Genomic DNA, 18,163 nt, shown 5'->3' with positions numbered 1-18,163 from the left:
GGACTATGATGATTTAACCGAAGGGTCTTTGCTAAGTGTATCCCCATATTCGCGGGACATGACCATAATACCGTGATCGTAGGGTAACAAAAGAGAGGTTCAAGATCGCATATTAAAAGGCAAAGTTTTACAATTAATTAGATAGCCGTAGTCGATTAAGTAATTAGGTCCATATTAAAATCAATACATTAAGATCAATTGAGCCATTAGGGTGGATCTTCACCATGAAATTAATACATTAAAATCAATTGAGTAATTCAGGGTGAATCTCCATAAGGATATCCCACACATAAAATGGAATACCTAGCCGGCCATTTCCTCGGGAATATGTAAACCTTTACACAATTCAGCACACGGGTTAGAGCATCAAAGTAAAGTATAATTGAAAATTGTACTACAACACAACAATCATAATCTCAGGCCAAATGATGCAGAATTATAATAAGTCTTGGTTAGATAGATATAAGGCAGAATAGAAAAGAAACAAAGCAGCCACTGTCCCGTTCGCCTCTGCTTCGCCTAGCGACGGCTCAGCGAATGCTCGCTACAGGCTCGCTTAGCGATGTGCTAGCGAGCGGCCACGGGTTTGGAGTTTGACAGCAGCATGACCTCCGAAAACCTGAACCTTTATGGCATTTGATTACAGGAATAGCATGGACAAACATTCATGATATTCAAGCATATTTAAATTCGCATGTGAAATCAAATTACATATTCGAAACTTCAATCATGATGCTTTATGTATATAGAGATTACCGATTAAAAGCATAAAACAATAGTGATGCGCAAACCTGTTTGCAACTAAGATGCTATGTTGGAGAGACTGATCACTTTTGGTATCGGATGGAGTTGGGCGGCGGTAGCTTCGGAGCGGAGGAGCGGCCTTCAGGGTTTCTTTATTCGGAACTCTCTAAGGTAGCCTCCAGGGTTTCTGTGCCAGGGTTTCCGTCTGTCTTTTTCTGTGTCCCCCTCTTCGTTACTGAAGCTTGGCTATTTATAATGCTCTTGTTGTGACCTAATGGGCTCAGAATGAAGCCCAGAAATTCTGATATTCGCAAGCTTCGCTAGGCGAAGGAGTTGCTCGCCTAGCGAGCAAGCTAGTTTGGGCTTTTACTGGATCTGATGCTTCGCTGGGGCGAGTGTCATAACGAAGTGTTCGCTAGGCGAAGGAATTACTCGCCTAGCGAGCAGGCGAGTTTGGGCCATTTTCTGAATTGGGCCATTTGTGAGCTGGGTCTTGGTTCCTTTACGGTCAATGTCTTGGAAAACAAGTTGGAGTGCCTTAGAAATGCCTTGTTATATTAACGGGCAAATTTTGGGGTATGACACGACGCATTAGAGCAAATGCCACGGTACGCAAAGTTCATGAAGGACATTCTTACAAAGAAAAGGAGACACGTGGAAGACGAGACAATCTTGTTTGATGCATGTTGTAGTGCCATCACTCAAAAAAATCTCCCAAGAAAGGAATCCGATCCGGGCCGAGTCGTTTTACTGGTAACCATTGGAGACACCTATATTGGTAATGGCTTGATTGACTTGGGATCTAGCATCAATTTAATTCCCCTATCCATTGTCAAAAGATTGGGAAATGTTGAGATCAAATCTACAAGGATGACTTTACAACTAGCTGATAAGTCTACTACTTCACCATATGGAGTTGCTCAAGACATGTTAGTGAAGGTGGACAAATTCTTGTTCCCGGTAGATTTTGTGATAGTAGACATGGATGAGGATCGTGAGGTTCCTATAATTCTTGGAAGACCATTCATGAAAACGGCCTGAATGATGATTGATATTGATGATGGACTAATGAAAGTGAGGGTTCAAGATGAAGAGGTAGCCTTCAATCTTTTTGAAGCCAAAAAGCACCCTAATGTTAAGCATGACTCCTTCCGAATCGATGCCACCAAGGAGGGACTAGTTGAGATCGCAAACCACGTTCATGTTTCTAATCCATCAGAGAAATCTCTTATCGGAGTCTACAAAGTTTTGACCAAAAATGAAGGAAAAGAGGTGGAAGCAATGTTGCATAAATTAGAGTCTTGTGGAGAACTTGTTTATCATGAAGAGACAACCGAAGGCTTGGATATGACAAAGAAAGTGGAAGAGCCAAAACTAGAGACACATTTGAAGTATGTGTTCCTTGGTGATGACTGTACTAACCCGGTGGCCATTAGCAATACATTGTCCACAAAAGAGGAGAATCAATTGATATGAGTGCTGAAAAAGAAGGAAGTTGTCAAACTAGTAGAGGCCGAGATGATTTGTTCTATCTCCGATGGTGAATAGGTGAGTGTTGTGCAAGTAGTTCCGAAAACTTGTGGTATCAGATTTTATCGAAGGTTCATCAAGAACCTCTTAAAGACAACAAAGCCCTTGAGGAAGTTGCTCAACAAAGCCGGATCGTGAAGCTAATCATTGAACCATCGAGCTCTAAACGACGTTAAACAAAGCGCTTGTTGGGAGGCAACCCAACGTTGTAAGTCTGCATTTTATATTTTCTCAATTCTGTTGTTATGATATTCTGTTGTGTTAAATTTTGTGAAACTTGAGTTCTTTCCACTGCAAATTAATTTTTTCAGAAATTCCTTCAGTTCGCCCCGCGATCATCTTTCGCCCCGCGAACTGAATGGAAAGCTTCAGTTCGCGCCGCGAACAGAGCAGGGCAGAACCACTTAAGTTTTGTTTAGGTTATTTTTCTGTCCACTCTTATTTTTCACAAAACTGCAACTTTTCTTCACCAACCCCACTGCCCCACTTCCAAAACTCAAAAAAATTTCCTCTCCATCTCCCAAATCCCAACAATTTTAGAACACTTTCCTTGCACCTGAAGCCCGCACATTTCCTTCCCAAGCGGAATATGTTGCTTATGCTAATTGGCCTGAGGGTATGCCAGCTTTTATGGGGGGTGCAGGAGGTGGTGCAAACCATGGTGATGAGATGGAGGACGTCCTTGGATCTGTTGGTGGTGGCCAAGAGGAGGAAGATTGAGGAGTTTGTGAATTTTAGAGTTTGTTTATTTTGAGTTTTCTTTGTATTATTAGTGCTTTTGTAAAATTTTGATTGTACTTTTGGGTGGCTCTAGTTCACCAAAACTTTGGTTTGTTAGTTGTTTTGATATTTGCATGAATACTCTTTGAGATTTAAAGTGTGTTACAATCAATATGGTTTACCAACATTTTTTTTTGTTTTTTTTGTTTTTGTTTAATTGTTCTTACTCTTAAGTCAAGCTTAAAGCAACCAAGAAATGTTCGCAAAGAAAGAAGCATAGAACACTTCGAGTGGTGATGATAAGAATTAGTGTCGGCATTTCAAGATACACTTTATCGCTTTCGAGACTTAACATGAGTAGTTTGATGGTGTGTGCAAATTCCACATCATAAACTCATTGAAATATATGTCATTTTTGAATCAAAATAGGACTTAACCAATTGTGAGGAAGCTTTCCATTGTACACTAAAATGCGGGAAACCAAGCATTATTTCAACTCATTCTTATCATGCTAAATCATGCATCAATCTATTTTTGTGTGAAAATTTTGAAAATGATAGAGGCATTGTTTGTTGAGAAAAACCACTTGACCAAAAAGTTTGAATCAACTAACCTTGTGAGGAGTAATCCTTAGTTAAACCCCTTTGAGCTTATTTTAGGATTCATCTGATTGATCATTGTAAAATCAATTGAAAATTTTGGAATAAATGAATCCTAATTTCTTTCGTATCAATTGAACCCTCAAACTGAGTTGTTGAAAATTTTGCCTTTTGCTTATATCTAAGTAGGGAGCATTATTGAATAAATTTGGTTTTGGAATTTAAAGTTGGGGAGAGTAAAGAAAGAAGAGTTGATTAGAAACTTGGAAAAGTGAGTTTTTATGAAAGGGTAAAAATATGAAAGGAAACAAGAAAAAGAAATTACCCTTGAAACCATAGAGCAAAGAAAAAGAAAAGAAAGAAAAAAAAAAGCAAAGAAAATGCTCATGGTTGTGTGGATGTGAAAAGAAAAAGAAAAAAAAAGATAGGGATCAAAGAAAGGGAAATTGTATAGAGTTGAATGTTTGGGGAATGTTCCCTTAGGATAGGCAACTTTGTTGAATTCTCTTAATCATATCCTTTCTTGTAACCTAAGCCACATTATAACCTTTGAAAGACCTCTTGATTCTCATTTTTCGCATGATTTGGTATTTGTTTTGATAACCGCATGATTTGAGTTGTTGTTGATTTAATTGCTTAGATGAGTGAAAGTAATCCTTCATGTTATTCATCATTATTATGATGTGTGTGTAAGTTTGATTCAATTCTGACATATATGGCTTTGAATTCCTTGGAATGATTTTTGCACTCAACCATCTCTCTTATTCATGTTTTGTCTAGAATTGAGATAGGTGGATTGAGAAATTGTCAAACACTTTTGAACCATTTGAATGTCCTTGGTAAATCCTTGTTTGAATCTTTCGTGTCATTGCTTTGGTTGTGATAGTGGAAACTTTTGTTTAGGGACAAACAAAATGCTAAGTTGGGGAGAGTTGTTAGGGACTAATTAGTACTACTTTTTATATCATTTTATTGGTCCCTTTTACCAAGTTTTGATGTAATTACACACTTTTATTCTCACTATTTTGTATAAACGCAATTAGGTTTAATTTATTTTGTTTTGAATAGTTATTTCACATATTTGTTAGTTTTGTAGAATTTTTGGATAAGAGAGCTTTTGGAATGCAACATCATAATATGGAAGAGGTGTTGAATGCAATTTGGAGGCTCAATTTTAGAAGAATATCACTTGGAAGATTTTGGATGAAGCTTGCAAAGCAAGGAAGCTGAGATAGCTTCAGTTCGCGCCGCGAACCACCTTCGCGCCGCGAAGGCTGCGAATCCAGCAAGCTGTTTTTGGGCCAAGGGTGTTGTTTTTCATGACCAGCTGGTTTTGCCATTTTTGTGTCAGCCTTAGGATAGCTTTTCTGCCTTATATGAGAAATGATCATTTTAGGAAATGTCAACCCTTTTAGAAAATCAGAATGAAAATTGATAAACATTCTAACACATTCACATTGATACGGGGATATTTTGTAAGAGAAAAAAAAAACAGAGTTTTTCTTCCATTGCATTTTTGCTTTTGACAATGATGATGAGGAGCTAAACCCAATTTTGTCAAGATTGGAGGTAGTAGCTATTCTCATTTGTTTATGTATTCCATTTGATATATATATATATATATATATATATATATATATATATATATATATATATATATATATATATATATATATATATATATATATATATATATATATATATATATATATATATATATATGATAAAAGATTGTTGATGTATTGAATGCTATTTTTGCCCTAAGTTGAAAATCAGATTTGAGTAGTTGTTGAAAGAGATTATTTAAGTCTTGACATAAAATAGATTTTCAAGTAGTGAATAAGTTGTAAAGATATATTTATTCATTACTCTTCTTTTGTATCAATCATTAAAGATTGCTATATTGATAGTTAGGTGGAGAGATCGTCTAAGGATCAATATAGTGGTTATCACAATATCATTTAGACATAAATGACATTGAGAGGATACTTGAACATCATCAATAATCTTAAATCTATATAGTTCTCATAAGGAATCATAAGCACTTGGAATAGTGAACTCCAATATTGCCAAGCTTTTACATTTGATTAAAACCATTTTATTGTTTTAGTGACATTTTACTCAAAAGATAATTTTCCAAACAAAACAACTTTGTTACTTTCTAAACTTATAACAATTTGGATTATAGAACGGCGGTAATAACAACCAATCTCTGTGGATACGATATAAAAATATTTGCCGAAGATATACTTTTCAATAAGAGATCACCAAGCACTTTGTGATTGTATCATACTTGTATTTTATCATTCCACTAACCATAATATCAAAAATTTGTCTTTGCATTTGTCTAACTCTTTTGTAGGAAGGGCATGATCTCATTGATTCAATAAGTTCACATCTAGGGTTTGAGACCCTCATGAACAAAGAGCACAACAAATAATTGATACAAGAACGGTTATGAGCATCATATATGAGTCTCAATGTTCTCTACATGTTATATTGATCAAGTTTTCTTCAAGAGTTTGAGAGTGATTTGCCTTGGAAACCCTAGTTTGACTGGGTATCTTGAGTAACTTCTCCAACAAGCTATCTCACCAATTGATCAAATTTCTCAAGGGACACTTCAAATTTCATCATCTTAAGCATATATGATCTACCATGAGCCAAGAAAGTCAAGAGAATTGGAAGTTAGCAAGTTGGTTGATGGTGGTTGGCCAGATGAATTCATCTGATCAAAACTGGGTCTCCCTAGACCCTATATCCTACACTTTTCACCATATGAAAATGATTCCAAGAGAAACATTACTCTAAATGACATTCAAAACAACTTTCATGTTGATACCTAGAGCTATTTTGGCTTGGAAAATCATTTTCTATGTTGAAACATTATAGGTCATTTTGTCTAAACCCTAATTTGAAAGTCAACTTCCCAAGGCCATAACTTGCTAAATTTTTATGAGATGAAATATTTCCAATTTGCACAATCAAATTCAATGTGTCTACTTCAACTTTTATGTTTTTAGTGGGAGTTAATTCAACTTTTTTGAGCATGTGATATGAGGCTACATTATAGGTCACTTTTGACTTATACCATTGATCAAGTGATTTTTCCAAACTTCAAAAATGCATAACTCTATCATTTTAAATCCAAATGACATGAAATTTGTGACCATTTTCAAGGTCTTTGAGATATCTACAACTTTTATGAAGACACTTTTCTCATTTGAAGCTTCTATAAAAATTTAAGCAAGGTGGAATATTGAGACATATGGCTTGACACTTAGAAAAAATTTGATATGTCAAAAATTTCCAAACTTCCACCTCAAATTTCTCCAAGTTCCAAGCTCCAAATGAAAAAGTGTTGAGCATGAAAGTTGTTCCTCTTGATCTCACCTTTCCAAAGAGCTCAAATTCATTCATTTTGGATAAGGGATGCATAGGCTGCGCATGGCATGAACATGGTGACATCACTTGGCAAGGATCAAACTTCAAATTCAAATGCACACTTGCCTTGCAATCCAAGATCAATTCAGACTATTTAACATTCATTTGTGGACTTATTGCAATGATCTCATGGTCCTGTACACGTCCATGCACCCATGTATCACCATTTTGCCAAATTTGGAAAGTGATTTTAAGTGTGCAAATATCAATGATTTCAGCTATAAATAGAGCTCCAATTGCTCAGAATTTCACACACATTTACGCCAGCTTTGATTCCCCATCTCAAACCCTCACTTTGCAAAGGATAAACCTGAGAAATTCTTTTGAATTTGAGGTTGAATTTCCACTGTTTTGAAATTCAAATCTCCAGGAATCCACGACCTTGTGAGCATCCAATCCTTCTTCTGCAAGCAAGTGGAGTGAGACTAAGCACAAGCAAGATCAAGATTAGTTGAATCCAGATCTCCATTGAAGGTATTTTCCAGAAATTTTGAACTCTTCGATTCTCTCAAATTCTTGCTCAATTCTATTGATTCTTTGGTTGTCTGAAGTCCTACCAATGTAAGCAAGAAGATTGAGTTGCTTTGAGGCCAAATCGAAGCAACTCAGTTTATGTATCTCAAATTTCAACTCCATGTATCTCTCAATATACTTGGAGTTAGGATGAACTGAGGTCAGATTCGTGCTCTACGTCATTTTTTCTTTCAGATCATGTCCTCCTTTTCATTTTTTTAATGGTGATGAGTGAACCAGTCCGGCCAGGGTCACCAGAGAAGACGACCGGCCTTTGGACACCGGTGATGTGCTGGCTTGGTTCTGAGCCTTTGGATTGATTTGAATTGTTTTAATCTGGAGCGTGCATTTGAATTACCAATGTTGCCACACGCTGACTAGTGACCAGCGTGGATAGCGCGTTCCTGGCCATTTGATTTGCCACCTCAATTAATGAGGGAGATCAAGTGGTCCACGTTTTTTTTGATATTTTAATTTTCATTTTATTTGCTTTATTTTCAATAATTCATATTAAATTCAATATTGATCCAAAAAAATATGGGACTTTCCCCAAAAAATTTCAAATATTTTTCTCTTTCATATTCTGAATTAAAATTATTTTTTGGATCAATATTAATATTTTTCATGAATTAATTGATTTTGCATTTAATTTTAATTGTTTAAAAATATTTTTATATGTCCAAAAATTATGAAATTTTTTCTCCAAGGTCCTTTGACCTATGATAAATCTCATGGCCATTTCTTTGGTGTTTTGATGAGATTTTAGGAATTAGACAAACCATATTTAATTTAAATGCACTATTTTAGTATTTTTAATTTAAATAAATGCCAAATAAATTTGTTGACCAATTGTGATGACTTGTTTATATTTAACTCTTGTTGTTGGGCCTTGATCAAGGTTGATTTGACTTTGTCAAATTAATATCATTGGATTTAGGGGATTGATGGAATGTACATTCCATCTCCCAAAATGAATGGATGATATTAATTTGGTAAAAGTCCTCCTTTGACCAATTTGTGATTTCATTCATCCCCCCCCCCCCCCCCCCCCCACTTCATCTTATTCCCTTTCTTCATTCATTCATTCCATTTGGCCTATGACATCTCAAAGTCCTAATGCTAGTTAATTGAAAAATTGACATGAGTGTGGATGAGATCATGCCACACCTTTTGCATATTCTTTTTGTGTGTGGTATGTTTCATGAGCATAGTCCATTATACTATGTCTCTAACATGCATTAACACCAAAATTCTATTGCCCGACCTCAAATAGTTGTGACTTCTACATAAGTCCAATTACGATTGCTTAACATAGCGCTAAATTTGTGACATAAAAGGCATAAGCATTCTAGTTAGTGAGATTGTAAGTCTCCCCTCTTTCATGGTATTGTGTGGAAACTTGGCCTTCTTTCCTTCCTTTGGAAGATGTTTTGCCTCAAGGATTCATGCTTGTGATAAGTGGGTTGAGTGTTCTCCAAAGATTGTCTTGAAATGAAAAGCAAAATCAAAATGATACTAACTTCTAACCAATTAACTATTAAATTTTAATTTCAAACTTTTACTTTAATGCAATTTACTTTTAGCACTCTATTTCATTTGCCATTGTTCATATCATTCTAATTGTTTATGTTAATGCAATTTTCACTTTGTCCATTTGGACCATATTGTGTGATATATTTTGTTTGTGTATACTTTTCTTGTTTGTGTGGTCTTTGACCATTAATGTACATAATAATAACAAAAACCCTAAAAAAACTTTTGAGTGGACTGTTGGCTTGATCTTGGACAAATGGACTTAGAATCTAGGCAACCTTCCTATGCTAATGGACTTGGCCAATGCCAACTTGTTGAAGAACCAAGTGCTTGCAATTTGAAATTTATTTGATACATCTCTAAGTTCATCTGCAACATGATCATTGTGAAGCTATTATTTTGAACCTGTGACTTGTGGAATTCATCTGTTACATGGGTTATTTTGAAGAAAGATCATGGAATGGATAATATTGGATGTGGCCATCTTTATTTGATGTCTTGATCTTCAAGATAATATAATTGTGCATTTTTGTGTTGCTTGATTCTAAAAAGTCCAAGGGAATTCTGAGTTTCTATTGACATTCTTGTATATTGGATTGCTACCCACTTGGTCAGATCTTTTAAACTCTAAAATTTTAATTTTGTGCATAGGATAGTCTCTTCATCTTCTCCCCATTTCTCTAATTTCAAAATCTATCCCTCCCTTTTTTCAAAATTTTCTTTGTGTGAACTACTTTTGTTCTAAACTTTGACCACTTTTGCAAAAAGATAGAAACTTTGGCCTTATGCCATTGCATTTTCAAACTTCTTTTCTTAAATCAAACTTGTAAATAAACTTAACTATACTTGACTTAAACTTTCAAAAAGCCAAAAAGAACTAACTCATTCAAACCATTTTAGGCCTTTGTGCCTTTCAAACTTAAATTTTGTTAAAATCAATGCATCCATTTTGAAATTTGTATCACGAACTACGAGGTTTTGATCCCTCATTTTTATGTTGGTACGTAGGCACAAGACCGAAGGTCTTGTCAAACACAAAAATATAATTAATGAATTCTTTTCTCATCCCCTCATTCTATTTGTTTGTAAACATCACTTTGTACAAAATACATATGCACACAAAAAGGGCTCCCTAGGAGTACCTAGGACACTTTGGGTGCTAACACCTTCTCTCTGTGTAACCAACCCCCTTACCTGTGATCTCTGACTTTTTATTAGTTTTGATTTGAAAACTTCTTATTATTGGGTTTTGTTTGTACTTTTTCCCTTTTCCTTGGAAACAATAAAAGCGCGGTGATGACTCTTGTCATTTGATCTCTAGTTTGTCCATAGCTTGATGATCATGAATTTCCCGCTACAATCATGTCTGGAAGGTTATACTTCCTCTCGACAAGAAGGATAAAATCTTAGGAGAATGGTCACCCAATTGGGAAGGATCTTTCAAAGTTAATCAAGTTTTTTTCGATAATGCATATGAAATTGAAGAGTTAAGCTATGATAATCGAACGTTACAAATAAATGGGAAATACTTAAAAAAGGTATAAGTCTATGCTTCAGGAATTAAAATCAAAAGGGGAAAATAATACTTAAAATATCATTGAGTTGGACAAATGGAGAAATTACAAAATGCCGAAAGCGGCAAATAGTACCAGGCCAAAAGCTTAGGAATGTCACTACAAAATAAAAACAGAGGCTAGAGTCCTAACACTCGCTTCATGCCATTAAAATGATCATGCACATGGTCAAGCCTCTGATCATTCCGGAGGTTTTGTGCTTTCAAATGCCCTAATTCCTTCTCCAAAGATCGCATGGTTGTAACTCGTTCTATGCCCAAGTTGATTTTTGCATCCATCGAAGGCTCAAGATTGTCCAAGTCCTGGGTATCTATTGTAGCCCTTTTCTTCTGCACCCTCTAAACAAGAAACTGCAAACACTGCATCCGCTGAGTCAAGTTTGAATGTTATCATCAAGGACGATAAGAGTTTCTTGATCATGGATTCTCGCCCTCCAATAAGCCAATCATTGGTCAGATCGAGACACTATGTCTCGTTGTTGAGACAAAGCACCAGATTTCTCCTCAAAGAGGTTGGCGAATGATCTTTTGAGGTTAGTAACTAAAACAGCTCGGTCTAGAAGAATCTCCAAGTCTAGAACAAAGGCAGAAATAACAGCTGGAGTCTCTGGTCGGACAAGGTAAGACACCAATTCTCTAACCTCAGCAAGAATGGGAATATCGTTGTCGACAACTCCCAAGAGGTCCAGACCGGCCATCTTGGACTTCAATTTCCCAAATAGATTAGCAAAATCGGGAGCTAGGGAAACATTAGAAAGGGAAAGAGGAGCGTCATCAGATGAGTTGATGAGAGGTTCAAAAAGTGCTAATGACGCCTCTAGTCGACTTCTCTTAATGCCAGGGGAGATGGGAGATGATATCAAAATAAGAGCATTCGTATGGCCTACCGGTTCCTCCAAGATATCGGGTTACAAACCATACATAAGTGTCGAAAGGGCAAGGGTTGTCTCATCCCTAGAAGTAGGAAACACTGGTGGGTTGGAAAGAATCTGCATGATCAAATATGATAAGGAATGTGAACCATAATGTATATGAGACGCATACAATGTCAAAATGACCTCTTTATCATCCAGATGCAGACTTGAAGAGGACCACCCAGGATCAAGAGTAGGGTTTTTCCCACTTCTTCTTCTTCTCCTCTGCAAAAGGGTGCCTTCAACATATATCCAATCGTCCAAGTCGAAGGTAAGCACAGGTTCGACCTTGGACCTCACCTCGTTATTCTCCTTTAGGTGACCAGGGTTCGTGGATGGCACAACCACAGGAGCCGCTTAACATTGACCATTTTAAGGAATCATAAAATGTATTTCCCTAGGGATCCCAGACTTAGGAGGGAAAGGTCGAGGCGGACTAGAGACTTCATCTTCCTCAAAAATTTCAGATTCCCCCTGATCAGACTGACATGTTGCAAAAAATAATGGAATTTAGAAATTTGCTAATACTAGAGAAAGAGGTCGACAATGTAGACTTGTGAACTATATAACTATGTCACGACGAAGAGAAAAAGCGTCTGAAATGAATTGCTCCATAAGTGTTGGATTTGCCACCAACTGGTAGTAAGATCACCACCAATCCTCAAATTCTTTCGTATAATGGAAGGAAAGCAAAAAAATAAAGGGGGAAGATAGAACAATTTGTTCTTGAAAATGTTGAGGCAATTGGTTAAATTTTCCTCAGAAGCATTGTTCGTGGAGATAAACATGAAGTCTTCCAAAGGGATGAGAGACTTAGAAAGAAGTAGACTTAGGCCAAACTGTCGGGCTACCAGGTTAGGTTGGTATGCGGCCAGTCTTATATCGCTTCCCCCAATAGTGAGTCTAGTCTATAAAGGAGCAGGTTGAAAGCATTCTATCAGGACGCCACTAATTTATTTTTCCCTTTCAGCATTAGGACTGGGAAATGGTTCATGAAACCACGTTGTTCCATATTATCGATCAGCGAACAGGGCCATGGTGGAGATAAATGTTATACTTTTGTAAAACGTATAGACGTACTTCTCGAACATCTCCTGCAACACGGTCTCGCCATCTTCAGGAGTAATACTGGAAAGTCGGACACCTTCAACGCCTATGCTAGGAAGGTTTTTGAAGCGCAAGTTAGGTACAAAAATGGGATTAAGCCACAACTACAGTAACCAAGCGGGGCCTCATATTTGAAGATTGTTGAAATAGGGTCGTTCGAGGATCTGTTGGGAAGATATCCCCATCGAATCATAAAGACCACAAAAAATCAGCTTGCTAAGGCAGACTTTGCATTGTTCGTGAAGTTGAGTGACTAGAGGTATGAACATCTTCAAGATTTAGTCCCTAGGGGAAAAAAAGAGATAACGATCCAACCAGTAGATTAAGAAAGATATATGCTCGTGAGCGTCGATATCTTTAGTCAAACCACGGCTAGCCCGAATGAAAATATCAAAATGCACATCGGAGAAATCAAAAGCAGGGTTGGTCCGTGTAGGCCGGGACGGTTCATAAGCTTCCCCATTGGTCGAAAACTAATAATGGAAGCAAGGTAAAAAAAGTGTAGGAGTCAGCATCCCACAAGGGAGGTGGAGAGTATTATTAGTCGACTCCCAAAAGCATGTAGTAGTAAGTAACATGGTCGGGTTATATTTGAGGTGAACCCGCGATAGCTGAATGAGGTCGAAAATCCCCAAATACTTCCAAAGGGCCTTTTTCTTCTTATGCACCCTATTTAATCAGTTTAGGTATGTTGAGTTAGGCGCCTAAAACCGAGGGGGAGTATACTTGATTTTACAAGAAGTGAAAATCGAAGGGTTGATCATTGAAAACCATGGGTTCCCATCCACGGTAGCTGTGAAAATCCTGTCTGGGGGGATAGGTTTCCTGACAAACCCAGGAAGAGGGCGCATGAAGAAAAATGTATTACCTGAAATGGAATAAGGAATAAAAGCATCAGAATACTGATTCATCAATCTGAGCGGCAAAAGGAAGGCGACGCGATCAAGAGAAGTTATGTGTCATTAATCGTGTGAGGCAAGGGAAGAATAATGAGTGAAAATGGCAGAAGGAAAACAGGAAACAACGTTCACCCTGTAGGATTGCTTGGATCGTCGTAAGAAAGAAAAAGTTAGGGAGAAAAAGGGTTTAAATAGAAAGGTGACAAAAGGTTTCTCCCTAGAATACAGACAGATGGCGTATTTAGAGACTATAGGCAGCCTCGAAGCAAGGAAAAACTATGGTTAAGTCAAAGTAAAACCTCAACTCCCACGGTTTAGTGGCTAGTTAATGACCTTGGAATTCATGGTAATATTGTGTTAACTTTGCACGTTCCAAAGATGTGACGTTTGGAAAGAAATTTAGTCATAATTACTGACAACAAGCATGATTGAAGTGACGTGGCACAAAATATGAATAGTGATGAAGAAGTTACAAATAATGCCACTTTTCTCCCTTCATATATGGATCGACGTTGAAATTTTTTGGGGTGCATCTGTTGCACTTGGACTTTCAGCTACTAGAAAGTCAACAAAGAATGTCAATGAAAAGACGTTTATTGAATAAACATTAATGACGTGTCTTTAAGAGAAACATTAATGGTGAGTCATCGATAAGCCATCAAGAAAGGCTCGATCGAGCCATCAACACAATGAGATATGGTTTGGATGACTCTCAAAGGTAAATCCCCAAGACCCATTTCGTTGGGGAAACATGTCCAGAATCTCGAGAATGACAATCGACATGAGCCCTCATTCCACACAAAAAATGACCAATCAACTAAACAACAAGGTATAAAAGACTTAGAAATTTTATAAGTCTCAGAGCTTTGATAGGCATCGCCGACAATACGCTGGAGCAGTTATCATTGAAAGATCGTGAAGAAGTGGAAAAGCAATTACCACTCAACATGGGTTACAAGCAGATATCACCTTGGAAGACACGTAAGTACACTAGTAGGAACCTGAAGGACTAAACGTGGAGAAAATATGAAAAATTCCCTAGTGGTCATAACCATCGTCGACGATTATCTTGTAAATAGAATAAATAGAAGACTCATACATGGGATTAGGGGTTGCAAAGTTTAATACATACTCTCCATACCACTGGAGTACCCGAGTCAAAGAGCGACATAGTTGAGCGAGAAACATGTATGCCTTTGCCTTCATCCTTTTTTCTTAGTCTTTTTGTCTCCTTAAACAGAACATGTAATTTTTCCTTGGTTTTATTTAATGTTATTTACTGCATTTTACCTTATCATTTATCACAATTTGACTTTATTTAAAGTCTTTTGTTATGTTGCATTCAATTTACACGCACACGTGTTCACACAAATTATTTGCACAAATTACTTTGAAGATTTTTCAAGTTAATCTCATAGACTTTCAAACTCGTGATTGTTTACCAAAAACATAAAACATATAAAATAGAAAGGATTGTAAAACTTATTTTTTTTATTTAAACTAAATAGCCAAGGCTACCTCATAAGACTCTAGATGCTGTCTAATTTAATCGTGATTAAACAAATTCAAATTATTTAAAACATGGTTAACCCAAATATATGATTTATTCTTTATTTCTTTATTTATTTATTTCTGACTCAATCTCCAATCTGGTTGTTAAAGTATCGTTGCAATTGTAATTATCATGCTTAATCAACACATTTGTGCCATCTTAAAAAATATATTTGTATAGATTATAATCATACACCTATTTGTCATCTTTTTCTTTATATATCTTTAAATTATACCACCAATCTATCATAATCTATTACATAATATTTTTTATGTCTTTTTTCTATTAAAATGAAATCACGTTACATAAAATATAATTTTTTTTTGGGTCAAGACACCAAATATCTTTTAAAAAAACTATCTAGAAGGAGTAACATTTCTATTTTGAGCAAGCTTAAACGACTTTAAATATATAGAGCCAAAACAACTACAACAAATATATACTACTAAGTGTTAACTAAAAATATATACATATGCAAGACAAAGAAAACCTAAAGATCAACCTACATTTAGAATCTCTAATTAATCCTTCCCTCCCAAATACCCCGAACAAACGGGAACCCTGAATATTGACATGACCACATTACCTCAAAACCACAATCAAAACACAAATTTAAGGTAACCTTACAATATTCCTTTCAACAACTAAAAACAAACAAAATAGTCACTGTCCCTCTTGCTCTTTCACCGTTACTGAAAACGAAGCTTTTGTCCCATATCAACTACGTGTAAACTGTCCTGTAACAGATCAAGGCCACCATTACTCCCTCCCATTAACGGCATGCCGGCGACCATAACCAACTGTCCAACCCATCTCCCTCAGCACAACCAAACAAACAATCTTCGATTTCAAACACTACGTACTTCCTTTCTCCAAAGGAAACTATTTGGTCCCTTCAATTTCTTCATCTACAAGCAACCACACCCAATAGTCCATTTTCAATGGCCCCACACACCACCCATTCATTCAATTCCCACTTTACTCTTTTATTATCATCATCAGGTTTTTTTTGTATGTACATACATTCAATAATACTACTATTCTCTGTCGACATTCCACACATCAATCTTTCTCAACCTTAACTTTCATCATCCACAAGAAAATAATAATTAAAATTAAAAAAAAAATCTAAATTTTCCTATTTTTGCTCAATCCTATGGCAGGGGAATCATATCCCTTAGGTGCAATAGGAGATGTCCATTCTTGCATCAATCTCAGATCAGGCGCGTGTTCAGACACGCGCCAGACCTTTACTGACTTATCTAAGCTTCCGGTGTAAACTATCCACCGTTGATCACTCTTCTCAATAACACACCGATCTTGCTCCTCGTGTTCTTCCACGGCGATGCATTTGACAGGACCAGTGTGTCCTGTCAAAACAGAAAGACATGTGTGAGCCCCACTCTGCTCACGTTTCCACACGCAAACATTCTTATCTGCGGAACCGCTAAACAGGAGATTGTTTGCGGCGGCGAGACACAGGACGGCGAGTTTGTGTCCCTTTAAAACGCCGCCGTGAGTGAGATTATTCTTCTGATGATACTCCCAGAAGTTAACCAACCCGTCCGATGAACCGCAGTAAATAACCGTCGATAAACGGTTTACCGTTAAAGCCGTCACGGCGATCTCTTGCTTCAGCAATATTCTATCCAATACGTGCTTCGTTTTCTTTCCTTTTCCGTCGGTTTCTCTCTTCCACATCTTGACCGTTCCGTCGGCGGAGCCGGTGAAAACATAGCTTTGAAATGCGGCAACCACCGCATTCACCGCGTCGTCGTGAGCGTTAATTGATTCTAAGCACTTGAAATCCCCCACGCGCCAAACTTTGAACGATTTATCCCATGAAGCGGAATACAACAACCCTTGTTCTTGATTCAAACTCAGACTCGAAATGGCGTCAAAATGCTTTACCTTCACGGTGTTTCTCCGTCGCCGGACTTCAACGTAGTTCTTAGGATTCATTGAACTTTTGACATAGTCTTTGAAAGTTGGCAAGCTTCCAACGCGCTTGTGTATTTTAGAATTTTTTGATGAATTTTTCCAAACTCTGATTTTTCCATCTTGATGACCCGTGAAGATGTTACCTTCAGAGATTACTATGGTTTTAACCAAACCGCTGTTGGATTTGAAACCGGTGTAGTCTTTAAGATCTTTCCACACCCTTATGTTTTTGCTATCGGAACCGGTGTATAACAAGTCACCGGAAAGAGCTAACGAATAGATGTGGCCTTCTTCGCGTACAAGTGACCCGATGAGGCCGTTTTCCTGGTAGTATGCGTCATCGTCGCCGTTGTTATTGTTTTGGTGGTGGTGGTGATCGTGGAAGAGGTTGATTGCTTCTGAGGATGGCATTTGCCATGGAGATTTGTTGAGAGGAGAGTTATGCTCTTGGTTCCATGGAGACAACATGTAACTAGGGGAAGCATTGTTGCTGCTGCTGGTAGGTGTGCTGCAGTCGCCGTTGTATGTTCGAGGACTCGCGGCGGAGACGTTGCTGATACGTCCTTGACCATCGTCGCTGTTGGTGTAAAACGACGCCGGTTCTGAGTGAAGAAACGCTCCGAATTTTGCTCTGTGTATTTTCTCGCTGGTTTTATTATTATTACTGGTTTTTCTCTCTACTAACATGTTTCCACCTTTTGAGTTTGTCATTCAAAGAAAAATCTTAAAACTCAGAGGTACAAAGGTTTTCGGAGAACACAAGGTTTTGGTTTGGAGATAGAACAAAGATGAAAAAAAATTGAGATTTTGTTTGGTTCGTGTTTTGTTTTGTGATGTGTGGTTGAGAGTAATGGAATGCAAAATTGTGAGAGTTTTTCGTGGAAGTGTATATATATAGTGAGAGGTGGAGGAATGGAACAATTGCTAAAGAGGACACGTATTAAGGTACCGGGAACCGGTTAAACCGGTAATTTTTGGAACCGAAAATGGTTACGAAAATGGGACACGTTATAGTTGAGTACGTGTTTTTTGTGTTTACAAGAGTGAGAATGCGATTTGTGAAATGAGATTGTAATGTTTGACTTTTCTAAATT

The 18,163-nt window shown here is 37.2% G+C and overlaps 1 protein-coding gene across 1 annotated transcript; it reads right to left on the bottom strand.

Annotated features, from left to right (window-relative positions):
• Window positions 1–15,540: 15,540 nt before the first annotated feature.
• On the bottom strand, window positions 15,541–17,933 carry LOC127101598 (protein JINGUBANG). Its single transcript, XM_051039049.1, has one exon. It carries the CDS (start codon window positions 17,778–17,780, stop codon window positions 16,257–16,259), a length of 1,524 nt encoding a protein of 507 aa, XP_050895006.1. The 5' UTR covers window positions 17,781–17,933; the 3' UTR covers window positions 15,541–16,256.
• Between the last annotated feature and the right edge of the window lie 230 nt (window positions 17,934–18,163).

Source organism: Lathyrus oleraceus, chromosome 7, assembly GCF_024323335.1.
Source record: "Lathyrus oleraceus cultivar Zhongwan6 chromosome 7, CAAS_Psat_ZW6_1.0, whole genome shotgun sequence".
Lineage (NCBI taxonomy): Eukaryota > Viridiplantae > Streptophyta > Magnoliopsida > Fabales > Fabaceae > Lathyrus > Lathyrus oleraceus.
This window is presented reverse-complemented; position numbering and strand designations above follow the sequence as displayed.